General features: G+C 54.5%; 1 protein-coding gene across 3 annotated transcripts in view; it reads left to right on the top strand.

Moving 5' to 3' along the window:
• NEURL1 (neuralized E3 ubiquitin protein ligase 1) overlaps positions 1 to 26,589 on the top strand; it is an 80,070-nt gene that overhangs the window by 48,014 nt on the left and 5,467 nt on the right. For 2 of the 3 annotated variants that reach the window (XM_070557066.1, XM_070557077.1), the window contains exons 2-4: positions 11,532 to 11,773; positions 12,189 to 12,510; positions 25,359 to 26,048. In XM_070557066.1, the coding sequence (XP_070413167.1) occupies positions 11,532 to 11,773; positions 12,189 to 12,510; positions 25,359 to 26,048 (1,254 nt within the window). Of the gene's footprint in view, positions 1 to 750; positions 868 to 11,531; positions 11,774 to 12,188; positions 12,511 to 25,358; positions 26,049 to 26,589 lie in introns of those variants that run through there. The other variant, XM_070557088.1, reaches the window with a different exon arrangement.

Genomic DNA, 26,589 nt, shown 5'->3' with positions numbered 1-26,589 from the left:
CAGGGGATTTCGTGTTGTTGTGTCTGCGTTTCCATGTGTGAGCAGCCACGTTTGTGGTACTCTGCCTGTGACATGTCCTTGTTATTCTGCAGATGTCACTGTTTCTGCACGAGTTGTGTGTGTGTGTTTGAGAGTGTGTTTGTGTGTGTGTGAGTGTGTGTGTGTGTGTGTGGTAGGGCTGGTGGTGACGAGTCAGGTTCCTCTGGGACCAGCCTGGCAGGGGACCCATGGGAGAAATTAATTACCATTTGGAAAATGATTTCGGCAGTTACATGCTTGATCTCTTTCATCGGGCAGATTTCCAGAGCTGTTCCCAGTCTTGAGGGCAGGATGGGGGTGGGGAGAGCACAGAGGGAGGCAGCAGCAATACTGGGATGCCTCCCCTCCCCTTCCCTCCCCTGCCCTCCCCTTCCTTCTGCTTCCTCCTGTGCCTCCTTCACCACTCCCCCCAGGGAAGGATGGACCCGTTGCTGAGGGGTTGATGTGCCGATGACACACACAAATGCACCCAGATGTACATGGCCACATCTAGGTTGGTCTCTGGACCAACAAACCCTAGATGCTGGGGTGCAGGGGGCTGAGAGATTGGTTCCCACCATGTCCTTTCACAGAGGGGATGCTGTGGCCCAGAAAGGGAAATGTCCGGCTGAGGTCACATAGCTGGTGGCTCAGAGGGGAAGCCAGGTCTTGTTCCTTCCACAGCTGACCCCCCACTTCTTCTCCTTGGGTTCCTTAATTCTCAAACATACAGCACGGAAAGGGTATCAAGGGGCCTTCTGAGACCCGGGATTAGCTCAGAGGGAGCCGTCTGACTCCTGGCAGCAGCTCTGGAGGCTTAGGCCGAGGTGAGCTCACCAGAGCGGGCAGGTACGTGTGTGAACATATGTGTGCACATGCACACACACCCCACTCGTGCTGTGGGCTCTGGGAGGGTGTGGATCAGGTGGATCCATCTCCGTATTAACCCGTCTTAACCCAGCCCAGTGCCTGGCACACAATGGGCACTAGCAGACGCTTGGTCAGTGAGCGAGAGGGAATAGTGTGGGGTACAGGCCCTGGCTGCTGGACCACGTGACATTGGAGCTGCAGGTGGCGTGACGGGGCAGGTGGGATGCGGCTGTCAGAGACGGCTTCAGATGTGCAGCCTGAGCTGGGCAATAAAGCCAGACGAGGCTGGAGAGGAAGGGTAAGGTGGGCTGTGTTCTTGGTGAGAGTTCGAATCCTGTTCCACTTTTACTGGCTGTGTGACTTTGGGTCAGTCCCTTCATCTGAGTCTGAGTCTCAGTGTCCACTTCTGAAGGTGGGGATGGTAAGATTTACGCTGAAGGGCTGTAGAAAGGATTAAGTGAACCAATGGGCAAAAAGGGCCACCCACCTGCTGCATAGTAAGCTCTCTGTTGGTGGATGTACCTCTGTGAAGGTTTCCACGGAGGCTCCTCCAGGCTGTGGGTGCTCACGAGTGCATACACACACACGTGCCTGGCTGTCTCTAAGGACCCAGATTGCATCTTCTGCCTCTTCCAGCCGTGGTAGGCCCCTGGGACAGAATATTCCCTGGGTGCTTGTGTTCGCCATTAGACATACCCACTGGCTGTGTGTGTACACGCACCTACACACGAGTGAGTGTGGATTTGTGTAAGGGGAACTAAGGGCGATGGTCTGCATGGTGTGTGGACTTATGTGACTGAGCCACGCTCCCCCTCATTCTCTCAGGCCTGGCAGGTTTGGGGGAGGCACTGGGAAGACAGGGACAGGGAGCGGAACCCGGAATAGTTAGCATCTGGAATCCCCTTCTGGTCCCCTCCCAGCAGTGAGGATGTTGGGAGGCACAGCTGCATGCACATCTGGCAGCTGGACATGTCAGAGACTGGGATGTCGCCGAGTGAATGAGCAGGAGGCTCAGGGTGAAGATGAACTTGGCTACGAAGGTGCGATGCTGCCCACTCCCTGCCACTCTCCTTCGCCTCCTCATTGTCATGAATTCCTTCAGTCTTCCAGGGAGCAGCAGGGCCTCTGGATGCCTAGCCTGGCGCCCTGGAGGAGACGATAGGGTGCTAGTCATGCAGCAAAGGTGTACATACATGGGGGCTGCAGCGGTCATGGAGAAACTGACTAGGGTGGGGAGGAGGGATCATGGAGGGGAGGCGGGGCTGAGCATGCTGGCCAGCTAGCTGGGGCTCCCTGAGGACGGCTGCACAGCGAGACAGATCTGAATTCAGAGCCCAGTGCTGCCCCTTACCAGCTATGTGACCTTGGGCAAGTTATTACCTCTCACAGCCTCTGCTTCCTTATCAATAAAATGGGACTAATTGATACTGTATTGCTGCATAACATATCTATTGCTATATAACAAATTACCCCAAAAGTTAGTGGCTTAAAACAACGAACATTTGACTATCCCACAGTTTCTGTGGGTCAGGAATCTTGACACGGTTTAGGGAGGTGCCCCCAGCTTAATGTCTCTCGGGAGGCTGCAGTCAAGTTGTTGGCCGGGGCTGTGGTCTCCTCGGAAGGCTTGCCTGGAGAGGGGTCCATAGCCCAGCTTACTCACATAGTTATGGGCAGTCCTTGGTCCCTCACCACTCGGTTTCCCCATGGGGCTACCTCACGACACGGCGGCCGGCTCCCCACAGAGGGAGAGACCCAAGGGAGGCGAGAGAGAGTAACTAAGATGGAGGTCAAAGGTTTTCTATAACCCGGTCTAGGGAGTGACATCCCATTACTTCAGCCGTGTTCACTGCGTTAGAAGCCAGTTGCTAGGTTCACTTCACACGCAAGGGGAGGGGATTACGAAAGCGATGACTGTCGGGAGGTGGATGTGGGATCACTGGGGCCATGTTAGAGGCTGCTTCCCATGCACACCTATCCTGCCGGGATTGGGAGGGTGAGATGAGCTTGTTTATGGACGGCATCAGGTGCAGTATCTGACACACAGGAAAGAATCAACTCTCATGACCTTCCTTTTCTCCTTTTTCCTGCAGGCAAGTAGGGAGTTATTGAAGGTTCTTGAGCAGGCAGGGCTGTAGTCAGGCAAGTGTTGTGGGATCTTGGTGCTGAGCAGTAAGGGAAGCTGTTCCTTTAGTCTCTTTTTCTCTAATTTCTCCCCAGGATACCAGACAGGGCAAGGCACAAAGTGGGTGCTCCCTGGACATTTGCCAATTGATCCGGGGTCTGAAGAATTGAGTGGTGGCCATTCCTTCAGCTTTTGCTGAGCACCTGCTGTTGCTCTGAGCTAGGCCCTGGGGAAACAGCAGTAAAAAAAGACAACAGCCTCTGCCCTCAGGAGGCTCACGGTGCCTCTGGGAGACAGACACCCATAACCCTGCAGACTTTCCTAGCTGGAAAGCAGTGTCCAGAAGACAGAAAATGATCTGAGTGACTCTTTTCTCAGTTCTCCCAAGGATGGCACATAACCAGACCCTTCTGGGTATAGAGAAGACAAGGCAGGGCGTTGCATACAGTGGATGCCCCAGGGCATTTGGGCTTAATTCTGTGGAGGAATCAGAGTTGAGAAAGGCTGCTTGGGTGCTGGATGCTCTGTTAGGGGCGGCTGGGGTCCCTGAAGGTCCATAGCAGGGCCCCTAATATGGTCTGGGGCCAGAGAGACTTCTGGGAGAAAGTGAGCTTTAAAATCAAGGTCCGAAGGATCGGTGAGAGAAAGGCAGGCAGGTAGGTGGGAATGAGGAAGGAAAGGTTCCCAGGAGAGAAATGGGCTTGGGCCAAGCTTGGAGGCAAGAGCCAGGTGAGGGGGGTGGGCCCCATTAAGAAACCCGGAGATGTTCACATCTGCCCAGTTTTACAGTCATCTCTCACCCAAGCCCCCTCCCCATCTGCTCTCCCACCCTTCCAGCTCACTCCCAAAGTCTTCTGCCCAGTGAGAGCCCTATTCAATGAATGCATATAAGCTAGTCCAAATCAGGGCCACCTGGCAATCTGGGATTAGGGCGTTTGGGATAAGATAAAGCAGAAGTGGCCGGCCTCCCACTGGGCTGAAAGGAGCTGATCATTTCCTATGGCAGTGGCGGTTGCTTTTATAAGAAAAAATAAGACCTTATGTTGGGATCAGGTGTTAAAGTTTGCAGAATTCTTTCACATCTGTGAACTCATTGGGTCCTCACAACAACCTGGAGAAGTGGGCAGGGCAGCTATGATGACTCTGTTTTATGGAGAAAGCAAGCAAGGTTCAGAGAGGTGAAGCGACTTGCCCCAAGTCACACAACAAATCTGTGGCATGGCCAGGGTTTGAGGCCAGGGCCTCCTGCCTCCAGTGCCCATGCTCTTTGCCCCGTCCCATTGTCCAGAAAGGGAGACAAGCCTCCCTCATAGGGGATGCAAAGGATCATGCCAGCACTGGTATTCAGGGCCGTGGGTTCAGAAGGAGGTGATCTTGAACACAGTGGGATTCAGCTGGGCCTTGACACATGGGTGGGATTTGGAGAGGTGCAGGTGGGGCAGGGCGAGAAGATACCTGGGGCAGGGGCAACGGCTTGAGCAAAGGGGTGGAGAGTACAGATGGATGTCAATAGCGATAATTATTAGTAGTATTGTTATATAATTATTAATAACTATTAACTATCAATATAATTATTAACAACTATTATATATAACAATTCTTCTTCTTCTGGCAACCACTTACTGAGTTAGTTTTACATGCCTCATCTCATTTAATCCTCACAAGAGTCCCATGAAGAAGGTCTGTGTGACCCTATTTTACGGATGAGAACACTGAGCCTCCTGGAGGTCTCACAGTTCGTGACGGAGCTGTGGGTTTGGAGGCAGCGGGCTGGGTTCAGATCTGGGCTCTTTACTCTGGCTGGGTGACCTTGGCGAGGACCTGTCTCATCGTGGCATTGGGGGCATAATGAAGACACTGCCTGTTAAGCCACACAGAGGTTGGTCATTGTCATTAGTGTTGGTCTCTCCCTGTCTCTCCTGGGCAGCCCGGCTGAGCCCTGCCCAGGCATCTGGGGCTCTGCCAGCATGGTTCTGGGGCAGTGGGGAGCTCACTCAAGAGGCTACATTGTGCCCGGGCCTCTCTCACTGGGATCCCATCAAGAGGCAGGAATGCGGTCCAGAGCTGGCTGAGGGTCACGGGAGGGCTGGGTAGGCTTGTGTCTGGCAGCTCATAAATGCCCAGGAGGAATGGGCTGTGGGGGAGTTTCCATTTTGTCAGCAGCAGCCTCGCCTGAGTGAGGTGCCCCCACTGTGGCTCCCGAGAAGCTCGTAAAACTGTCACTAAGTGGGGCGGGGGCTCCCTAGGAGCTCTGCGGTGAGCCAGATGGGGCTCCACCCAGGAGCGTTGGCCACTGGGGGAGCAGTTGTGCAGTGCGCAGGCCCAGCATCTTGAGGCCCTTTGATGTGGCCGCTCCCTCAGCTGGGACTGGCCAGCACCTCCTCCACACAGTCTTTTCCCACTGTGCCTGCCATCTTGGACTCATGGGGAAAATGAGCTCTAGTATTAGATGCTGAGTAGCGTAAAGGACTCTGGACATGGCATTGGAAGATCAGGGTTCAGGTTCCAGCCCTACCACTTAATTACTGTGTGACCTCAGCAAGTTGGTTAACCAGTTTGAATCGCAACTCCTCTATAGAATGGGGACCTTAAGGGGTCATGGTGTACATCAAAGTGCAGTAAGGGAACCCTTTTGGATGGTATGGGGAAGAAGCCCTGCCCCCAGCTGCCCTCTGGCACTTTGTATCAGAGTCGTACTCAGGATTAATTCATTTTGCCTTTCTCCTTCCTCCTCCTAGATAGTAATGTCAGCTGAGATGGAAGAGGGAGACAGCAGAAACAGGGACAGCAGGGGGTGGGGCGGTGGTGCTCACCCAGGTCCGGGCTGCCATATTGGACACTCTGAGGGCATCATTCCTATTGTAGTCCTTGAAAATGGCACCCCCGGAGGTGTGCAGCACAGAAGCCTATGTGGCTATACAGGGTGGTCCTGGCCTTTGTTCCAGAAGTGATGAGGCGGGGCCTAGGACCATGGCAACAGGAGGCCAGGAGCGGGCAGGGCCCAGGGATATTTATTTCTGAGGTGGGATTGGCAGGTTGGGTGTGGAATGCTCCAAGACTCCACTGGGGCCTGGGGGGCACGGTGGGGCTGGTGGGTTACTGTCAGGACTTCAGCTGGGGCCTGCTAAGTGGCAAGTGACGGTGGTCCGTGGGCAGGAGATGCTCGGCGGGCCAGAGAGGGTTTTCAAGTCATCCCTACAAAGGTGGCTTGGTGGGTGTTGAGCACGCAGCATGCTTGAGATACAGAGATGGGGCTGAGGACAGTGCCCAGGCAGCCCCTGCATCCAGGGCTGTCCTCACAGCCTCGGAGACCTCACTGGGGGCCCAGGGAGGCAGCATGCGACCTTGCAGGCCCCGGGATCCATGAAGGTGCTTCGCAGCTCCCAGAGCGCTCTCCTCGTACCCAGAGCGGGCAGGGAACAGCACCCCTGCCTCACAGGTGTGGAAGGAACTTAAGGCTGAGAGCGGCAGGCAGACCAGGCCTTGGGGTCTCCTGTAAGGTGGTCCAAACACTGCGGTGGGGTGATGGGGGCCGTGGTGGTCAGGATTCCAGCCGGCCTCTCCTCCATCTTAAGGAAGGTCTGGTTTGTAATTGTTGTTGCTTTTGACATATAATTTATAGACAATAAAATTCATCCTTTTTAAGTATATAATTTAGTGACTTTTGACAAATGCCTAAGTTGTGTAACTACTACCACAATTAAGATATAGAACATTTCTGTCACCATAGAAACGTCCTTTGTGCTGCTGCATAGTCACCTCTCTTCCTGTCCCCAAACTCCGATACCCACTGATCTTTCTACCTCTATCATTTTGCTTTTTCCAGAATGTTGTACAGATGGAGTCAGACCGCATGTGGCCTTTCGAGTCTGGTCTCTTTCACTTAGCCTGCTTTTGAGGTTCCTTCTCGTTGTATCACAGCTCCGTTCATTTTTATTGCTGAGTAGTATTCATTGTGGCGATGTACCACGTTTTCTTTGTCTATTCACCTGCTGAAGGACATTCGAGGTGTTTCCAGTTTTTGGTTATTATGAATAAAGCTGCCGTACCTTTGTGTCCAGGTCATTGTGTGGGTGTGTTTTCATTTCTCTTGGGTCACTGCCCACGAGTGTGACTGCTGAGTTGCATGGTAGCTGTTTAACTTTATAAGAAACTGCCAAGCCATTTCCCACATTGGCTGCACCGTGCTGCATCCTATCAGCCATGTCTCAGGGCAGTGCATGAAAACGTGGTGTGCAGCCAGACCTGATGACCTAGGGGTTAAAGTTCGGCGCTCCCACCACTTCAGCAGCCCAGGTTCCTTTCCTGGTCGTGGAACCACTCCCCCCATCTGTCAGTTGCCATGCTGTGGTGGCGGCTCACATAGAAGAACTAGAAGGACTTACAACTGGGATATACAACCAGGCACTGGGGCTCTGGGGAAAGGAAAAAAAAAAGAGAGGAAGATTGGCAACAGATGTTAGCTCAGGGCCAGTCCTTCCCTGCCCAAACCAACCAACCCATGGTGTGTATTTCTGTGTTTTGGTGGCATCCACACAGGTGTGATGACAGCAGCATACTAGAATGCCACGTCTCCCCCAGCATGCTCCAAGAGATGCCTTGACGTGATACATGGATGAACATTTTTTCCATATTTTACAGTTTTGACCATATTTTAATGTGTATTTAAAAAAAATGCATCCAGCACACCAAACCTGTGCTTTCTTGGCTGTTAATGCTTAATGGTTAAAACACAGGCCCTACAGTCAGATTGCCTGGGTTTGGCTCCTAGAGCCCCTTCCTGTGGCTGTGTGACCTTGGGCAAGCCCCTCAGTCTCTCTGAGGCTCAGATTCATCATCAGTAAAATGGGCTGGGAATGTCCCTCCCTCCCTCCTAAGTTTGCTGTGAGGGTGAGACCAGTAAGTGTGTGTAGAACTTCCAGTGCAGAGCCTGGCCCGTGTTAGCTCTTGATGAATGGCTGCCATTGTTATTAGGTGCACGGCCTGTGTGTGCTGGGCGTGTGTTTATGTGTACTGTTTTGTGCATCCGTGTGTACGTGAATACATGCCTGTGCACACAGTTCATATGTAAATGTGGGCTTCCTGGTCTAAGGGAGAGTCTCTCTCCCACCATGTCTCCTAGCGTCTGGGTTACCTTCATGTGCTCACAGGTGTATGTGTATGCCTTTTTGAGGCCACACATCCGGGTGCACATCGTGCCGCCAGGGAACAGGGTTCCCACATCCCCTGTTCTCCATCGGTCCTGCTGGCAGCCAGCGTGGTTGGGCCTGTGCTGCCCTTGCCCACCCAACACCCTCCCTGTGGAAGGGAGGCCCTGGGGAATGGTGCTTCCAGGGCCTGGCTCTTTGGTCCCTCAGCGTCTCCACCATATTTGCCCAGAGCCAGTGTTTTCTGGACCTTTACCCGGGGCCCTAGGACCCCGGCCGGGATGGATGGGAAGAAGAGGAAGCTTTTTTGAAGGAAGCTGAGGCCCTGCAGTTGGTCCTTGGGTTCTGAGTGGAGGCTGGGGAGGCCTCTCCTAGAAGAGGCTCTAAGCAGCTGCTGGGCACAGCACGCTTAAAATACTGCTTTATTGAGGGATAGTTGACATACACCAAACCACACATGTTTAAAGTGTGTAACTGGATGGCTTTTGTCATTTGTGTACACCCATGAAACCATCACCACCGTCAAGATAGGAAACACATCCATCACCCCAAATGCTCCCTTGTGCTCCTTAGTAATTCCTCCCTCCCTCCCGCCACCGTCCTCAGGTGACTGCCAATCTCTCGTTATCACTGTAGCTTAGCGTGCGTTTCCTAGAATTGATATAGTGGGACAGTGTGGAGGGAGAGGAAGGCTTTGAAAGGAAGGGAGGCCCTGCAGTTACTCCATGGATCGTGTATGTTTTATTTAAAGCTGCCTTCTTTCACTCGGCATACTTATTTTGACATTTATCCATGTTGCTGCTCATATCAGTAGTTCTTGTCTTTTTCACTGCTGAGTAGTATTCCATTGTATAGCTGTACCCTGTTATCCATTCACCCAGCAGGTATTTTTTTCCTTTATGCTTTCATTTCTACATATGTACACATCCCTAAACAATGTGTAATGTTACCTTTCACCAGCAGGTATTTTTTTAAAACCAAGAGTCAAGCTGTGTCTTAGGCTGGCCTGAGCCCCAAGGGCACCTCTTCCAGGCAGGGCACCTGTAGCCAGTGCCACACTCTGTGCTTCACCCCAACTATTCCCTTCCCTGGAATGACCTCCCCTGCTCTGCTCTATCCAGGGGCCACTCAGCCTCTTCCAGGTAGCCTTCCCAGACTATCTGGGCCTCCTCAGAGCAATTTCAACCTTCGCTGCTTGGCGGTTCTCAAAGCCTTGAGCACTGTTAGCAATTCCAGTCTTTTCTCCTTAGTGAGAGCAAGGCGAGTTCCTCCTTGTGTCCCCAACCCCCCCAGCCTCCCTCCTCATGGGCGCCGCATACAGGAAGCTGCTCCAGGGAGGCCTGGAGGCTGACACACAGGGTGTCTGGCTGGCCCTGGACTGCGGACACTGGTGTCTGGGGCCCTCTGGGAAAGAGGAAGCGAAGATGCAAAATTATGCAAACCAATGCAAATACAGCCTGGACTGAAGTCTGGGCTTTCTAGCCTCTGGGGTCCCTCCCTCACTCCCCCCCCCCCCCCCCCCCCCCCCCGTCTTCCTCTCCTTCCTGGAAACCCCTCCTCCCCTTTAGGGAGTGGAGGGCCTCTGGGTACACCCATGCTAACCGAGCTTTCTGTGTTATTAAATTTCTGCCTCTCAGGGGCCAAAGTTTGATCCCAGAAGGCCTCTGTCACATTCTGTGGCTTTCCACTTCCCCGCCTCCATCTTCCCCATCCTCCATGTCGCTCTTTCCTTAAGACGATGGCATGGGCAGGGGCTGCCCTTCCTGATGGGTGGCATAGGGTCTTGGGGAAGAAATGAACACCTCCCCTCCCTTGCCCTCAACCACCAAGGCTGCGCATTAATGCTGCCAGTGCTGCTGATAGATGTCTTAGAGCCACAGGGTGGAGACCGTCCATTGTGCCAGAGAGGGGAAGTCACTTCCCCAAGCTCACACAGCCAGGTAGTGACAGACACAAGCCACCCAACACCTCATCCCATATTCTTTCCTCTCTCTGCCCTGTCTCCTGGATGCCAGCTTCATGTTTGTAAAGCGCCTTCTCCTGGACCAAGCCCTGTGCTGTACTCTGTCCTGTTTTGGGGTGCAGTAGGGCTGTCTGTGGAAGAAAGCTGTATCCCTCCCTGGTCAGGTGCTCTTGAGGCAGATCTGAGGTCCGTTAGGAAACTCGGTGAAGAGGCCCACCTGTGTCTGAGATGTTGCAGGCACGAGAGGGGAAAGCAAGAAGGCAACCTAGGTAGGAAGACATGGGTGTGGTCCTGGGTCTGTCGCTGCAGAGGCGGTCCCTCCACACTTCCTGGTCTTCATGGCAGCCCCACAGTCATGTGTTCACTGCACTCCAGCCTTGTCAGCCCCGCTCCAGTGCCTTCTCCCCCTTCTCCAGGAGGCCTTCCTGAGAAGTGACCTGCCTGTACGTCCTTTTGGCACTTACCACCGTCGGCCATTTGTATTGCAATTTCTGTCCATGTCTTATCTCCCTTCCTGGACTGTTGGCTTCTTGAGGACAGGATACATGTATGTTTCATGCCTATGTCTCCAGTGCCCAGGAAAGGGGTTGGTATTCAGCAGATATGTAATGAATATTTGTTGAATAAAATAAATGATGGTGGTAGTGAGTGACAGAGAATGGTGGTGGGCGTTTGTAGTAAACAGTGATTTATCACAATGATAGATGGTGGAAGATAGATGGTGGTAAATACTAGTGAGGAACAGTAGATGGTAGTTGGTGGTGGTCAGGCAGAGAGGTTATGGGTGAAGGACAATGGTAGGTAGTGGTGGCGGGAGGTGAGAGTCAAGGACAGTGGTAGATGGTGGTGGTGGGAGGTGATGGGTGAATGATGAGGGTAGATGTGGTGATAGGAGGGGACGGTGGAAGATGATGGTAGATGATGGTGATGGGTGAAGGATGAGGGTAGATGGCAGTGCTGGGAGGTGACGGATGAACGATGAGGGAAGATGGTGGTGATGGGATGGTGGAAGATGATGGTAGATGATGGTGATGGGTGAAGGATGAGGGTAGATGGCAGTGCTGGGAGGTGACGGGTGAATGAGGAGGGAAGATGGTGGTGATGGGATGGTGGAGGATGATGGTAGATGATGGTGATGGGTGAAGGATGAGGGTAGATGGCAGTGCTGGGAGGTGATGGGTGAAGGGTGATGGTACATGGTGGTGAATAGTGAAGTGGGAATGGCAATAGATGGTAGCAGGAAAAGGATGGTGGCAAAACGTGGTGGTGGTGTGTGGCAATGATGGTGGAAATACTGGGCAGTGGAGTGACTTCTGCTTATGCACCAGCCCTCTGCCCTTCCCTAGGGGAGCCTGGTCCAGCTCTTGGACTGCCAAGTTCTCTGACACTGTGGCTTGTTCCTTTGCAGACTCCATCGGGGGCCCCTTCCCTGTCACCTCTCACCGATGCCACCACAAGCAGAAGCACTGCCCCCCGGTGCTGCCTGGCGGGGGGCTCCCAGCCACGCCGCTGCTCTTCCACCCACACACCAAGGGCTCCCAGATCCTCATGGACCTCAGCCACAAGGCCGTTAAGAGGCAGGCCAGCTTCTGCAATGCCATCACCTTCAGTAACCGCCCAGTCCTCATCTACGAGCAAGTCAGGCTGAAGGTGGGGCCTCCCTCCCTGCTCTCCATCACTGTATCCCCCTGGGCCTCTGAGCTTTCTCCCCCAGGCACTGCCTTCTGCCACAGCCATTACTACACACTGGCCCCTTCTCTTTCTCTCTGCTGCCATTTCTACTCTTGCTAGTCTCTCCTCTTTCTCTTCCCTCTTCCTTACTCCTTTCTCAACCTTCCCTGTGTGACAAAGAAGGAACGGGGGAGGGGAGTAGCCATGGGGACCAGTAGCTCTCACCAGACTGGTGGGAGGGCTCCTGGGGGAGGGAAAGGAGCCTGAGTGGTGGGTGATCCGGGGTGATGTGACTCCCATGGGAGGGGGTCTGCGGAGAAGGGCGCGCTCCCGTCCCCTGGGGCTCCCTGAGAGGGAGCGAGAGGCTGTCTGAGGCCAGCTGCCTTCCGCCCAGATCACCAAGAAGCAGTGCTGCTGGAGCGGGGCTCTGCGCCTGGGCTTCACGAGCAAGGACCCCTCCCGCATCCACCCCGACTCGCTGCCCAAGTACGCCTGCCCCGACCTGGTGTCCCAGAGCGGCTTCTGGGCCAAGGCGCTGCCCGAGGAGTTTGCCAACGAGGGCAACATCATCGCCTTCTGGGTGGACAAGAAGGGCCGTGTGTTCTACCGCATCAACGACTCGGCTGCCATGCTCTTCTTCAACGGGGTCCGCACGGCCGACCCGCTCTGGGCCCTGGTGGACGTCTACGGCCTCACGCGGGGCGTCCAGCTGCTCGGTGAGTGTCCGCCCTCCCGGTTAGGTGCCGGCCCGCCTCCAGGCCCTCTGGTCCCACATGCTGGATCCCATCAGGCATGGGAGCCCCTCTGCCACTGGGAGCAGCCCCAGGGCCAAGCGGCCCCCGGGCAGCTCGGGGGCCTTTGTGTGAGCTGCAGAACGCCCCTTCCTCCAGGCCACAGCTGTGGCGGGTGGTGCCTGGGCGGGATTTCTGCCCTCCGCGGACCCTCAGGTTGTGGCTTTCAGCATAAACGGAGCCTCGAAGCCCCCCCACCCCCAGGAAGTAGTGAATATGAATCATTGTAACCATGGGTTAGAGAGCACTCACTACCTGCTAGGCACTTCGATCCTGGGCCCAGTAATGGAGGCGAGACTCAAGCTCGGGGAGGTTGAGTCATTGGCCCCAGGAGACATAGTGGGTGAGTGGTAGAGCCAGCACTCAGTCCCAAGTGAGCCTGTGGCCCCTGGGCTCTGCAGCCAATCCTAGCCTAGTGCTTTCTGCAGGGATGTGGGCAAAACAGGGAAGAGGGGAGAGCAGAAGGCACTAGGGGGGCTAAGACTTTTCCGGCTGCTCCCAGCCCCTGGTGTGAGTAAGGCTGCTCAGGGGAGTGAGAGGGCAGACATCCTGTTGGGGACGAGGAGGAGCACTGGCAGGTAGCCCGGAGCTGCTGAGTACCAGGCCTCCCAGCCAGGGCGCATGTGGACCCTAAGATGTCAGGGCTGGAAGGGGCCTCAGAGAGTCTGTGATTTCCTAGGGTCACACAGTGAGTTGGTGGCTTAGCTGGGACTAGCATTCAGGTCACCTGACTCCCGGTCCAGGATCCCTCTCACCTTGCTACACTGTGCGCATGCAGGCAAGTGTGTATGTGTGTGCATACATAGACTCTGGGTGCCAATCAGCCTATTGGCAAATTGGCTGTGTCTCCAGGCAGAGCCTGCACGAGCCTCAGCTTTCCCATCTGTAAAGTGGGTTGGTGGGAAGATTAAATTAAAGGGGCCGTGAGTAAAATGCCCAGCACGGTCCTGGGTATCAAGTTGGCGCTCAACCAATGCTTGTCCTTCCTGTCTGCCATCCCTGCCCCTCTCCCCAGAGAGAAAAATGTCATAGGGGTGGTTGAAAAAGTTTTTTTCTTTTCTGACTTCAGAGCCTAGAAACGGTGAAGCTCTTCTTTTCAAAACACCTTTATTTGAGTAGAAAAGATAGTGCAAGAGAAGCAAAGAAATGAATAATCATCAGAAGCCTTTCTGTTTGCTGAGTTCTAAGCATCAGGAGGCTGTTTTTATTAATTAATAGTTGGTGTGCTTTCTGTTTTTCAACTCAATGAAAGTGTTTCTGTATTCGCATGGACGTGTTAAGAGGCTGAAGCCAGGCTCTTCCGGGTCTCAGCAAGTCAGGAAGGGAGCCCCTGCTGCCCAGGATGAATGCTTTCCGTTCCCTCTGAAATGGGTGTGCCTGCAGGGCCTCTGCCGGCCGGAGGCAGAAAGGCCAGAGTTACGCTACTGGACGACAGAGTCAGACAGATCCTGGTCGGATCCTGGCCTCACCCTGGACTAGCTACGGGACCTCAGATCCTCATCTGAAAATGGGGGTAATAATCGCTGTTCTCAGGGTTCTTTTGAAGGCTCAGGCAGCTGGGTTTCGTGAAGCAGCTTACACACAGTAGGTACGCAGTGATGGGCACTCATCCCCACCCATCCTGGAGAGGGCGGTGCTTAAACCCAGGCTCAAGTCAGCACCTCCCACTGCTCAGACATCCTCAGGGCCCCGTACTTCAAGGCACTGGGCTCCCAAAGCTTGAGTTTGAGCTCCAGCTTGCACACTTCTATCTGAGCCTCGGTCTTCTCGTCTGTGAAGTGGTTGGTTGTGAGTCCTATGCCTTAGCCCAGGGCTCGGCCACATGGTGGGAGACAGAAGGATGTCTCTGCTCTTAAGAAAGTCACAGTCTTGTTGAAGGGAGAGGGGTAAAGGAAGTGGGGGCAATATTCTTGCTTTTCTCTAAGCAAAAAATGCCCTTCCCCCCAGTCCCCAAAGGTCAAAATCCCACTCAGACTTCAAGGCCCAGCTTAAAAGCCACCTCCTCCCTGAAGCCTTCCGGGGCTGAATTCTTTTCTCTGTCCCTTCTGTCCCACCGCCTGGTGCCTGCTCTCCTCTCCGCACTGCGCATTGGCCAAGCCTTGGTCCATCCACATGTCTGTTTCTGCACAAGCTGGGGAGGGCTTTGAGGGAGGAGTCCGTGTCTTCCCCAGCCAGGTTCCTCTCCGGAGCGCAATCCTGTGCCTGGCGTGTGGAGGACACCAAGGAGTATGTGTAGGGTGGGTGAGGGAGGGTAGGGATGGCTGGATGACTTGTTAGAGGAAGGAAAGTAGGGGCGACTGGGGTAGACCCAGGCCTGCTCATAGCCAGTGCCAGGCTCCCTGGGAAATTAGGGACACAAAGCAAACACTCCAGTCACAATCAGGGCATAACCCAAGGGAAGACAGCAAATTGTTTAACGCTGTGGTCATAGGATCCCTTCCATCTGCCGAGACGGTTTCCATCCAGTTATCTCATTTAACCTCTCAGCACCTGGCTCTGGATGGAGGGTTTTTCATCCCCATTTGGCAAGGAGGAAATTGAGGCCCCTGGAAGGCCTGACCTGCCTGCATAGGGATTCGGCAGAGCTGGGACTGGAACTGGGTGTTCTGATACCAAAGGCAGTGCCTTCCCCTTTACCTGTTGGCAGGTGTAAGCGTGAAGGGAGGCAGGAAGTCAGAGGCGACTGAGGTCAGTGAGGGAGGATGGAGTCCAGGAGGGCTTCTTGGAAGAGGGGGCAGACGCTGGGCCTACAAGTTCCAGGAGGGTCTAGAGGTGTGTGGGGATAAAGGGGTCATTCCAGGGGAGATGAGGCTTCCAAAGCTCAGGGGATGAAGGAGGGGCCTGGAGAGGAGTCGGAAGGGCCTCCCCCTGGGGCAGAGCCGGGCGGCTGACCCGGCCTGGCCCCGTCCCCCTCTTTGACTATACATGGGTTTTCACGTGGTGTTTCCAGTTGCATCTGGACTTCCCCGCAGGCCCCTCTGTACACCCGATAAGGCCGAGGCCGCGGCTGATTCCCGTCCCAGCCGTAAATCACCATAATCCCTGGGCATTTTCAAACACTGATTATGGCCCCTAAATTCAATTAGCAGATTAAAATGTCTCTTCGTTTTGTTCTTCCTAAATCGATCCAGCCAGCTACCTTTGGAAGCGGGCATGCTGCTCTGTGCCCTGGTTCGGAGCCCCTGCCCTCTGGGAGCCGCCTGCTGCCCTAAATCGTCCCAGTGTCCGTTTTCTTCCCTCTCCCCTTCCCCCTCCCGCCTGTGCTTCGCTGCATCTGTGTCTCTCCCTCCGCCCAGGTCCCTCCAGCCCCTCCGGCCTCCCCTGGTCTCCCTCCCCGGCTGCTGCCTTTGACTTTCTCCTCTGAAGAAGTCGCTCTCTGTCTTGGGGGCTCTGAGGAGGGGCCTGTCTTTCCTGGGGTGATTGTCCCCCAAACCAGTGTCTCCTCTTTAGAGATTTCCTGCCAGGCCTGCCCGCTCCCCTCCTGTCTCTGTCTGGACCCTGTGGGCAAAGCCTTTCAAACCCCACCTGGCCAGTGTCTGCTCCTCAGAGCAGAGACATCCTGGGGTACCTGGCACATAGTAGGTTTGCAAGTCAGGCCATGGATGGATTGGCCCTCTCCCCCAACAGAGTGGAGGCAGGGGCTGGTGTCTCTCCCTGGTTGACACCTCCAGGCAGGTGCCCCGTCCCCTCCCCCGACTGCCCTAACCATAACCCATGCCCCCTGGGCCCACGCCACGGCCCCAGCAGGCCTGCTTCAGGCCTTCCACGCTCCCCGTTCTGCTGGAGTTCACCAGATCACCCTCGTCCCTCGGAGCACCCTGGCCCAAGCCCGGGCTGGTATCTCCAAGAATAACAGCTTCCTACCTCCAGGAAGAAGGACCTGCCAGCAACTAAATAAATACAAGTTTTATGGGGTGATTAATACTTGAGAGATAAGCTCCTATCCCAGTTTTTCAAGGTCTCCCTGCTCCTCTCAGAAATGTTGGCTCAGGAAGAGTGGCTGTGGGTCCTGGCAGAAAGCTGGTGAGCCAAGACTCCATTTATAGGGTGCTCCTGAGCACCCCTCTGTGCCCACCACAGCCTAGGCACCAAGCAGGGGTTGGGGGAGACACAAGAATGGGAAACCCACCCCTCTCCTTGCAGGAAGACACTGCAGCACACACCATTAACTGCTCTAAGGTGACCTAAATCCACTTCTGCAGTCAAGCGTGCTGAAGAGTAAAACTGTGCGGGTGCAGCCGGGGAGCAGTCCAGGAGGACTTCCTGTAGGAGATAGGTTTCAAGGCAGGAACCAAGGGAGGTGAAAAGAATGGACTGGTTGAAGAGGAGCAATTTAGCCCAGACAGGAGGGATGTGCATGGACACAGAGGTGGAGAATTAGCAGTCAGTTGGGGAGCAGATCCTTCAGGGGAGGGGTGAAGTGGAAAGGTAGTAGGTGACTTGTGAAGAGGGGGTGTGCCCAGGTGTGGGTATGTGCATGCATCACAGGGGAGAGAGCCAAGAGAGTAGAAAGTTTCTGGTAGCTTCTGTGTTGTCAGGTTTTTCAATAAGAGGAAATGTGGCCCAGAGATGGGGAGGGGCCTGCCCAAATTTCCTAGCTAGTCAGAAGCCAGGCCGGGACTGAAATTCAGATCTCCCTGGTTGATCTGGGCATAAGGTCAGTGCGAGAAGACATTGGCAAATCAAATGGTAGTGGCTGAGCCCAGGAGGGTGTTAGGAGGGCATTAGGGGGACCCCCAAGGGCTCACAGCATCCTGCTTCATCCCAGCCTGGCTCAGGGTCTCAGGACTTGGTGAAAGACCCCACCTGCTCAGGGAGGAGAGAGATGTATGGAGACGGGCAGGGTAGCTTTCTGAGGACCAGGCTGCTGGGGGGCCCATTGCTAGGGTGGCGGGCCAGCCTGGCTGCCCTGCGATGAGAGGCCTGGGCCTCTCCAGGGATAAGGCCCTGGGTCAGGTCCCCTGCCCAGAGTGTGCCTCAGCTTGTGGCACAGCGTGTGAGCCATCCCTGGTCGGCTGAGGACCACACTGCCATCAGGACTTCCGCTTCCCAGGCTAAACCAATATTTACCCTCAGCGGTGGCTGCCAGGGGCTGAGAGGCAAATATTAGTTTAAGGAGCTGGAGCCAAGCTCTTGGGATGGGGCGAGGGGCTGAGGATGCTGATCGTGATCTCTTCCTCTTTAACAATTTTCATTTCTTGTTGATTAAAAAAAATCTTGCTGTTCCTTCTGCTCCAGAGACTTTTCCAGACACTTCCTTTCTGTTCACCCCCAATTCTGCCAGTTATATCAGGGCCCAACACCGTGGACCCTCCCCTCCACCGGGAAGCCTTCCCTGACCTCCCCTGTTCTTGATGACCCCCCTCCTCCTGAGCCCTGGCAGCACGCAGAGGTCTAAGTGGTATCAGCAGTTCTGCATCATCTTTTGTCCTGCTCTTTCAGAAGACAGCATAAATCCTCTTTGTATATATTATAAAGAAAGTTATTACTCTACCCATTTTGCAGATAAGGAAACAGAGGCTCAGAGATGTCCGATAACTTGCCCAAGGTCACACAGCTTGGTGGAGCTGAGACTTGAGCCCAGAAGCATGGGCTGTGTTGCCTCCCAGCTTCTCTAAATAGAAGCCCGTCTGGTCTCCCTATTAAGTCTGGAGACCCCCAAGGGTGGGCACTGTGGCCTTCCTGTGTATTCCAGGACAGAGCTTATGAGAGCTCAAGGCCTGAGGGATCATTGCATATGTTGGGCACAGATAGGCCACCAGGGCCCCAGCAGTGTCGGCACAGGGAAGAGGGGCAGGGGGTGCCCAGCACCCCGATTCAGTGGCGAGGGGGATCTGCCTGCCTTGTAGTTCCCCGAAGGCTCCCAGGGGCTGGTCTCTTCCGCTGTTCACGGCGGGCTCTAGTTTTCTATCAGAATAAATATATATAAAATATGACCATATGTCATTGCCAGCATTGGACTGTTGCTAATGTACAGAAACGGCAATTTCATATGTTTCCACCTAGGATCTCTTTGGCCCAAGATATAGTTCCGGGGTCCTTGGAGAGAGACCTGAGGGGCTCAGGGTGGGGCGTGTTTGTAGGGGAGGAGCTGGGGCCTTGCAGACCTGGGGATAAAGCCCTCGTTTCAGAAGCAGGAGACCTGACCGAACCAAGACTTGACTGGGCCACTCCCCAGCTTTGGCCACGTCTCTCAGCTTCTCTGTGTCTCGACCACCTTATCTGTTATTTGAGCACAATGAGACATGTGCCATTTACCTCCCAGAGCATCTGTGAGGCTCAGGGATAGGTAACCGTATCTACACAAATGGGAAGGGCGGTTGCTTTTAGGTTACAGAGGAGTAGCTAATTTAAAAACACCCCCGAAACACACAAGCCCCCAAGCCGGTCCTCTCATTAGAAGAAGGAGACTTAGGGGCTGGCCCCGTGGCCAAGTGGTTAAGTTCACACGTGCCACTCTGGCGGCCCAGGGTTTCACCGGTTCGGATCCTGGGTGTGGACATGGCACCACTTGTCAGGCCACATTGAGGCGGCATCCCACATGCCACAACTAGAAGGACCGACATCTAGAATATACAACTATGTACCGAGGGGCTTTGGGGAGAAGAGGAAGAAAAAAAAAAAAAGATTGGCAAGAGATGTTAGCTCAGGTGCCAATCTTAGGGAAAAAAAAAAAAGAAGAAGACTTAAAACCCAGGCCCGGTATCTGGATGAAAGTCACACCATGCAATCTAAATTGTTTCTGGGAACGAGATCTGTGGTTCTTCAGCTGGGTTGCATGGAACACTGGGGTTCTACAGAGGCATCTTGGAGGGGGCTGAGTGCCAGGGCTCTGTGGCCACCACTTAGACTTCAGCCAGAGCTTTTGGTTCTGTTGGACAAAAGGATTCCACTGCTTAAAAAAAAAACATTGAGGGGCTGACTCCGTGGCCGAGTGGTTAAGTTCTCATGCTCTCCTGCGGTGGCCCAGCGTTTCTCTGGTTTGGATCCTGGGCGCCGACATGGCACCGCTCATCAGGCCATGCTGAGATGGCATCCCACATGCCACAACTAGAAGGACCCACAACTAAAATATAAACTATGTACTAGGGGGATTTGGGGAGAAAAAGCAGGAAAAAAAATATTGAGAACCACCAGATCAGATGATTCTGAGAATCTATACATCTAAGATCCTGTGGCTTGAAGACTATAAATCTAAGAATCTGTGCGTGATTCTGGGACATTCTGCCCTTCCCTCCATGAGCCTCAGAAAGTGTTTGTCTCTCCTCGCTTCCCCTTGGACGGGGGAGAGAGTGGGGGCGGGTGTGGGTTTCAGGGCGCTGCCCAGAGGGGTGGAGAAACCCCTCAGCCGGCCAAGCCGTGCAGCGCCCTCCCGGCTCCTTCCCCAGCCCCGTGCCAGATGCGCACCAGCAGGAGGATGTTTATGGAGACAGTAAATGGGCTGGCAGCGCCTGCCAAACAGGGGCCAGCACATACCCGCCAGCCCGCCCAGCGGCTGCAGGCTGACTCGTGGTTAAAGATTATCCAGCACTCCGGATGAGAGATCTAAACAAACAAGGCTTGGGCTGATGGCAGGCCCTGCTTCAAAGGAGCCCCCTCGCCGATCCCTGCTCCTCCTGCCCCAGTGCCCAGGCCCTGCCTCGATTAACCTGCACTGGCTGGCAACGGTGGGAGGCCCAGTGCCCTCCTCCTGGCCCCGTCGTCCTCTCCCCTCCTTTCTCCTCCCTGGCCCGCCGTTTCCCACCCAGAGGGCCTCTCGTGCTGTCTGTCAATGCAAACCCTCTTGTCCTTCAGGGCTCAGGTCAAATCCCGTTTCTTCCAAGATGGCATCTCTGACTCTTTCTGAAATAGGAAGGGCTTTATCCGAAAAGGGATATTTATCCTAAAGAAGAGAAGGCTCAGAGGAGACCCGAGGGGTGGATATAGGGCACATCAGGATCCATGAAGGAGAGTTTTTCCAACAGCCGTAATTGTTTAGAGACAGGGAAGAGAGAGCCTTGAGAGGTGGTGAGCTTCTTGTCCTCAGGGGCATTCTAGCCATGGCTGAGTGAGAGCTTGGCAGAAGTAAATAGCTTTCCTCATTCTCCTCTAAGGTCCTGTCTAATCCGAGACACTAAGAATTTTGTAACAAAGATGTATTCAAATATTTTCATACCTCCAAGCTTCAATGCTCCCAAGGGCTACTGGCTTCCCAGGGCCCGGGTCCTGGCTTCTTCTGGCTGGGCACACAGTGGGTCAGTGAGTGGGTGCCCTGAGTGCCACCCTGAGGGGAGGCAACCCCTGGCCCAGGCCTCCCTGCCCTTTGCAGGGCCCCCCTTGTTTCTGCCCTGGCCCAGGGGATCTGCAGGGCCACCCCCAGGCACCAAATTAGGCTGGAGCTGAAGACTGTCAACTTCCTTCCTGAAAGAGGGGACTCGAGAGGGAGCCAGCTTAGCAGCTTCTCCCCAGCCTCGTGTTGCCCCTCCCCCCTCCATAAACACCTCCAAAGTGGGCAGTCGCGTGTCCCAGGCACAGATCACATAACTTGTTGCTTCAAAATGTCAGGCCAGCTCCTGCTTGGGGTCACAGGTGGCCCATGTGGTTTTTCTAAGCTGCACGCCAGGGCGCAGTCCTGGGCTGAGGTTGGTCCCGTAGTGTTCTCCTCTGGCTCTGGGGGCCCGGACCCTTCCCTGGCCTCCGACTTGATGTTGGCTCACTCAGCTGTGACCTTTGCTGTCCCTTCTGTGGAGGGCGCTCTGACCAGCTCCTCCATCTCGAGTTTCATCTATTTCAGGGCCCCGGCACAGCTGAGCCCACTGACGGGATGGTTATTTCGGAGCTCGCTGGCAGCCTGCGCCTGCTCCTGACCCCGCGGGTGGAGGGGCTGGGCACGGGCCCCAGGGACTCCGTTTTTAGCTGGGTCCCAGCATCCCCTGGACCTCCTCTCCCAACTCCTGCAATATTTCAAGCAAGGCCCCGGGGGTCCTTTCCCTACCCCTTCTCCTCTCTCTCCGTCCCCCACTGTTTCTCCTTCCTTCTCTTCTTCTCCTCTAATCTCCACTTGTAGCTTCTCCTTCCTGGTCTTTAGTCAGCGATGTCCTTCAATGATCATGTCCTGGGTGCCCATCGTGACTGATAGAAAATCCTAATTTAGGTTCGGAAAGTTAATTGTCTGAGCGCAAGTGGACCTGGCTTTGGTTGGTATACGCAACCTGAGCAAATACTAGTTTCTGAAGGTATCAAGTCCCCAGGTGCCAAGGGCTTCACTCTCTACCTCTGGGCCCTGCAACAACATTGCAAGGCGGGTATTATTACCCCTGTTCCCTAGGTGAGTGATCTGCGGCTGGGAGGAAAGTTGCTTACCACAGGCCACCAGCCAAGGGCTGGATTAGGCATTTAAACTCACGCTTGTATCCCCTCAAAGCCCATGTGCTTGCTTCTGAGTCATGTGGCATGTAAACAAAAATAACGATGGCTCTTTTTTTTTTTTTTGGTGAGGAAGATTCTTCTTGAGCTAACATCCATTGCCAATCTTCCTCTTTTTTTTTTTCACTTGAGGAGGATTAGCCCTGAGCTAACATCTCTGCCAGTCCTCCTCTACTTTGTATGTGGGATGCCTCCACAGCATGGCTGATGACTTGGAGAGGTCTGTGCCCAGGATCTGACCTCGCACAGCCAGGCCACTGAAGTGGAGAATGGAACTTAACCACTTGGCCACAGGGCTGGCCCCTGGCTCACATTAACCTGATGATTACTATGCGCCAGGTCCTCTACTGGGAGCCCTATGTACCTTATTCCACTTCATCTTCATGACATCCTTTCTGAGGAGAGCATTAGAATACAGATTTTATACCAGTCAGTGAATGCTGATTTCACTGCTGAAGAAAAGAGGCCCAGAGAAGTTAAGCTATTTGTCCAAGGTCATACAGCCAGGAAATGGCAGAGCCAGGATTCGAACCCAAGCCTGACTTCGAAGTCCTGGCACTTAACTATGCTCCTATCTTGCCTAGCAGCCTATGGATTTTGGTTACTGAAAAACCTAAAATGCTCTTAGGTTGCATTATTAGAAGTATAGTGTACGTATCAAGGGAGGTGATGGCCACACTGTGCCTTGAGCTGGTCAGGCACATCTGCAGTACTGAGTCTAATTCTGTTTATTGTCTAAGAGGTGGAAGGTGTGTAGGGAGTCTGAGTCTTCCCTGAGGAGAGCTGTCTTCAGTATGTGGCTGAGAGGTAGTGGGTATAAATATGGGGGGCTGGGGTGGGGGGTAGATTTCAGTTTAAGAGAAGGAAATGCTTTCTTAAAGACAGAGTAATTCACCAGGGGTGCAGGTCTCCTGGGAGGTAGTGAGCACCCAATAGTGGGCATATTCAATAGAAGAGGACTCCTGAAAGGGCAGAGACCAGGGTAGCTCGCATGCAGCCCCATTTGGAAATCTGTCCGAGGGTCTGCCAGCTCCGTGGGTCTGGACCGATTGTCCTGAGGGTGTGTGTGGAGGGGGTGGGGGGGTGATATGTGTGGGGGCCCCTGTGACAGCCTTGTCCCTGTAGGCTCTGGCTGGGCATCTCTGAGCCATTCGTTTCCTCCCCACCCTGCTGTCCTCATTCCTTCCCCTCTGTCTCCAACCCTCTGGAGTTCTCAAGGGCCAGAGCCTGGAATCCCTGAGGGCTGGGGGAGCACGGGCTGTTGCCTGGGGTCCAGCTCAGCCCACAGCCCTCCCCAGGTCCCCGCTGTTCTCTCTCGTGCCTCCCCTGCTGCTCAGGCCCTCCTCGCTTTGCCTCTCCACAGCCCCCCAGCCTCTCTGCATCACCGCTGTCACAGAGTCAATTCCCTGGAATAATCGCATTTTCCGGTCGGCTCCCTCCTCCTTGCCAAGCATGATCCTGGGAAATCCCAACCAGCCAGGCCCCGAGAGGCTTCTCCAGGGAGCCAGGGGACTGGCGGGGAGGGCCGACACCCACTCCTTGCCTGGGCCCAAACAGCACTGTTCCTGAAGGGCCGGGGGCGGGGGGAGAACAAAAGCAGGAAGGCTTTAGGGATTGGCTCTAGACTCAGCTGGAGCTGAATTCTGGCCTCTGCTGCCCAAACCAGTCCAGGCCCCCAAGCTTCGCTCTCACACTGAGCATCCTGCCGTCCCTACCCAGTTCCTGGAGAGAAGGCACAGATTCTCCCTTGGGGAGGCTCAGAGAAAAGGCTCCTGGGAAGGCCTGGCCCCTGATGCGGCCTACTAGCCAAATATGGGGACTCCCACAGAATAAACAAGGAGGGCCTGAAAGCGAAGAATGTGGTGTCAGGCGCCGGACAGCCCTTGCTTCAGTCCTGGATGTGCCACTGGGTGCTGTTACATCGCATCTCTGAGCTTTATCTGTACAATGGGAACACCTCCATGGGATGGTTGAAGGATGAGATGCAGGGGGAATTCGTTGCGCGTGATGACTTTTATTGTAAATTACAGGACTCCATAAAGCATGACATAACACAGCCCTTAAAAAAATATGGTGTTGGGGGCTGGCCCTGTGACGGAGTGGTTAAGTTTGCGAGCTCCCCTTCGGTGGCCCAGGGTTTCAATGGTTCGGATCCTGGGTGTGGACATGGCTCATCAGGCCATGCTGAGGCGGTGTCCCACATGCCACAACTAGAAGGACCCACAACTAAAATATACAACTCTGTACTGGGGGGCTTTGGGGAGAAGAATGAAAAAAAAAAAAAGGAAGATTGGCTACAGTTGTTAGCTCAGGTGCCAATCTTTTTTTTAAAAAATATACAGTCTTGGAAACACGGCTATTGCATGGAAAGGTGGTTAGGACGTAGTAAGTGGAAAAGGTCGTTTTGAAAAGGAAATCTGTCTAGCAGGGTTCTCACCTGACGTCCATGGCCGTGGATGGCTTTACGTGATTCACGGATGCCCTGGAATTATCCATAGGATTTAGGGAGAATGTGCACTTTTCCAAGGAGATAGGTCAAAGTTATTACGTTTTCAAAGGGATTTGTTACCCATAAAAGGTTAAAAACTACTGGTATTTAAATAGCATGATTCCATTTTTGCATTAGAAAAATTACTGAAAAATATATTGAAAAAAGGCTAGAAGGTCATACATCCAAATATTAATAGAGTTTTTCTCTGGTTGGTGGGCGGACAGGCGATGACTTTTTCTTTTTGCTGAACTGTCTTTTCTACCAAATACAGTCTGTATCCCTTGTATGATTAAAAAGAGAAAGGGTTTGATTTCCAGTTAAGTCACTTTCAAAAGGATATCTTGGATAAATTAACTTCTCAGCCTCAGAGTCCTGTGGCAATGATAACCTCAAAAGGGAATTGTTAGGATAACATGAGACAATGTATACCAAGAGGCGTTCTGGGGTGAGGGGTAGGATGTCCTCAGTTCATTCAACAAACATTTACGGCTGTCTGCTAAGTGCTGGATGCTGTTCCAGCTGCTGGGGATAAAGAGGGAGGGCCAGACGAGTTAAATTAAAAAAAAAAACAAACAAAAAACACTTTTATGACCGTACCATTTAGAAGCAATCGTATCTTTAATTTTGGTGTCTTTCCTTCCATCCTTACCCCTTTGCTTAAACACATAGTTAGATGTCCTGCAAAACTCGGTTTCCCGATTTTTGCTCGTTAATGGGTGTCCTAAGCACTGTCTATGCCCTTAAGGATCCGGTAAGTATTGTCACGGGGCACGCTGTCAAGGCCGGCGGGAGGCAGAGCGCGCGCCCCGGGGCCGGGGACGGGGCCGGCCCGGCCGGCGCGCGTGACGGTGGCCCTGTCTCCCCCTCCCGGCCGCAGACAGCGAGCTGGTGCTCCCGGACTGCCTGCGGCCGCGCTCCTTCACCGCGCTGCGGCGGCCGTCACTGCGGCGCGAGGCCGACGACGCGCGCCTCTCCGTGAGCCTGTGCGACCTCAACGTGCCGGGCGGCGACGGCGACGAGCCCCCGCCGGCCGCCGGCTGCCCGGTGCCGCAGAACTCGCTCAACTCGCAGCACAGCCGCGCGCTGCCCGCGCAGCTCGACGGCGACCTGCGCTTCCACGCGCTGCGCGCCGGCGCGCACGTCCGCATCCTGGACGAGCAGACGGTGGCGCGCCTGGAGCACGGGCGCGACGAGCGCGCGCTCGTCTTCACCAGCCGGCCCGTGCGCGTGGCCGAGACCATCTTCGTCAAGGTCACGCGCTCGGGCGGCGCGCGGCCCGGCGCGCTCTCGTTCGGCGTCACCACGTGCGACCCCGGCACGCTGCGGCCCGCCGAGCTGCCGTTCAGCCCCGAGGCGCTGGTGGACCGCAAGGAGTTCTGGGCCGTGTGCCGCGTGCCCGGGCCCCTGCACAGCGGCGACATCCTGGGCCTGGTGGTCAACGCCGAAGGCGAGCTGCACCTCAGCCACAACGGCGCCGCGGCCGGCATGCAGCTGTGCGTGGACGCCTCGCAGCCGCTCTGGATGCTCTTTGGTCTGCACGGGGCCGTCACGCAGATCCGCATCCTTGGTGAGTGCTCCGTCGGCCCGTCCGTGGTCCTCAGCTCTCCCTCACCAGATGCCCCCCGGGGAGGGGGAGGAAAGCGTGGATCCTTGAGTTTCACTCTCAGAGTCCCATTAACCCAGATTCCCACAGGTGCATAACCAGCCTGGGGACACACACCCCAGTGGCCACTTAAAAATTTGTTTCCTCCAGCAGTTAACTTTTTGAGGTGCATTCTCCGTTTTTCCCAAATGGGAATAAAGGCCTCTGCCTCTAAGGATGGTTGTGTGTCTAAATAAGAAAAAGAGGTTGGCATGTCAGAAGCCGGGTATCTGTGCGGGGTGGTGCCTGGGTTGGGGGCCTGTGGGGAATCCCTGAGCAGAGGGCCTTGGAGGAAGTGGGGTTGCAGAGGTCCCAGCCTTCCTTTCCTGGGTTTGAATGGACAGTGTTTGAATGGAGTGGGGGATGTGGACTTGTGTGAGCTGTGTTTCCTGGAGTGTTCTGCAGGATAGGTGCCTGTTGAAAAAGGGTCCTTGGGGTCAGAAAAGTTTGGGAAATATGGAGTTTA

This window comes from Equus przewalskii, chromosome 1, assembly GCF_037783145.1.
Source record: "Equus przewalskii isolate Varuska chromosome 1, EquPr2, whole genome shotgun sequence".
NCBI lineage: Eukaryota > Metazoa > Chordata > Mammalia > Perissodactyla > Equidae > Equus > Equus przewalskii.
This window is presented reverse-complemented; position numbering and strand designations above follow the sequence as displayed.